Genomic DNA, 1383 nt, shown 5'->3' on the forward strand with positions numbered 1-1383 from the left:
TGGGCATAGTCTCTCCATCACTGACATCATCAACCTTTACCACAACTTCTCCTATCGCACGACGACGCCTACTAGACGATTTCGATTTCTTTACAACAAAAACAATAATAGTAATAATGAAAGCCAGAGCAACAAGTATAAGTAAGACACCAAGAGTGTACCGAGACTCCAATTATGATTGCTTGACTCTGCAAGAATAACAAAAATTAAGTAACATCACAATCACTAGCTCACATTGGAGCTTGATGTCCCTCCAACACTCACATTGCAAGCTGTTGTTCCCCCATCTCTCAATCCTTCCAATAGCCGGATATCATCACTAGTGTAAGTATTATAGGATGACCAAGGATCAATAGCATAACACGGGCCACCAATCCCAAAAATGTAACTCTCTCCTACATTGAGAACACACTGGCTAGAATATGTGCAAGTTATTGAATGAGGACCACTAGTGTTAAATAAAGCTCCAACCTGCAAAGGGTATATGACCAAAAAGTTATCAAAATGTGTGTGTGTGTGTGATCATTCTGTGAATTACCCGAATGCTTCCTTTGTAAACTTCTTCAACAACTGCTGTATAGTAACACGGATCATGTGTCACCGCACAGCCATAATCCTCAGGAGGAGAATACGAAATATTTACACACGAAACAGTCTCTGGAGTAACTGTGTTATTAATGATGGAAGCATTGCCTAATGTGTATTTTATAATAAATATTTTAAAATATATAAAATTTAGGCATCTTATTTATTAATATACAATAGGACTCACTGATCCCAAGGTTATTGATGATGCTATTACAGTCCTTGTAATATATACCATTTGAGCCACTGCAGTCAAACAATCTCTGGACAGTACCTACTAAACTCCCACTAGAGTTCTGCCGGAAGTCAATGCAAGAGAAGAGTGTGGGGCTTCCAAGTCCACATTTGCATTGAGAGGCCGTAATTCTTGCCTTATATATGGACGACTCACTCGAGTAGTACTCGCAAATGGTCTTAGTTCGTGAGCTGGTGTACGAGGAACAGCTTAAACTGTGCCCCAATGGCAGGGCAAACAAAGACACAAGAAGAAATGTAAACATCATTGGTGATGGGTGTGGCTCAAATCAGCCCCGCCCAGCGTAATAAATTGATTGCTAGATAGCTCTAGTATGTCTACAAAGTTGCTTTTAACTAGCCATTAATTGCAGTACATTAGCCATCAGTAAAAGTCGGGATATTCCAGTATCTTTTTCAATGTGGGCGTGTTTAACATTATACACCACACCTACCCACGTGGTGCCACCATGGCTGCATCTGCTAAAAGTTCTGAAGAAAGAAAGAAGTGTCCTTTCTGCCATCTGTCTTACCAGTTTTCATCTTCACTTTCAAAGCATGTAA

The 1383-nt window shown here is 40.0% G+C and overlaps 1 protein-coding gene across 2 annotated transcripts; it reads right to left on the reverse strand.

Annotated features, from left to right (window-relative positions):
* Positions 1-6: 6 nt before the first annotated feature.
* Positions 7-1117, reverse strand: LOC100641106 (uncharacterized). Of its 2 annotated transcripts, none has more exons than XM_020008281.1 (4): positions 773-1117; positions 539-693; positions 235-471; positions 7-188 (listed from the first exon to the last, which is right to left on the reverse strand). In XM_020008281.1, exons 1-4 carry the CDS (start codon positions 1086-1088, stop codon positions 72-74), a joined length of 825 nt encoding a protein of 274 aa, XP_019863840.1. In that variant the 5' UTR covers positions 1089-1117; the 3' UTR covers positions 7-71. The 2 variants fall into 2 exon arrangements, with proteins under 2 accessions (XP_019863840.1, XP_003392023.1); XM_003391975.2 differs by having other exon boundaries at positions 265-471; positions 773-1116.
* Between the last annotated feature and the right edge of the window lie 266 nt (positions 1118-1383).

Source organism: Amphimedon queenslandica, unplaced genomic scaffold (genome assembly GCF_000090795.2).
Source record: "Amphimedon queenslandica unplaced genomic scaffold, v1.1 AMPQUscaffold_3211_Cont24790, whole genome shotgun sequence".
NCBI classification, from domain to species: domain Eukaryota; kingdom Metazoa; phylum Porifera; class Demospongiae; order Haplosclerida; family Niphatidae; genus Amphimedon; species Amphimedon queenslandica.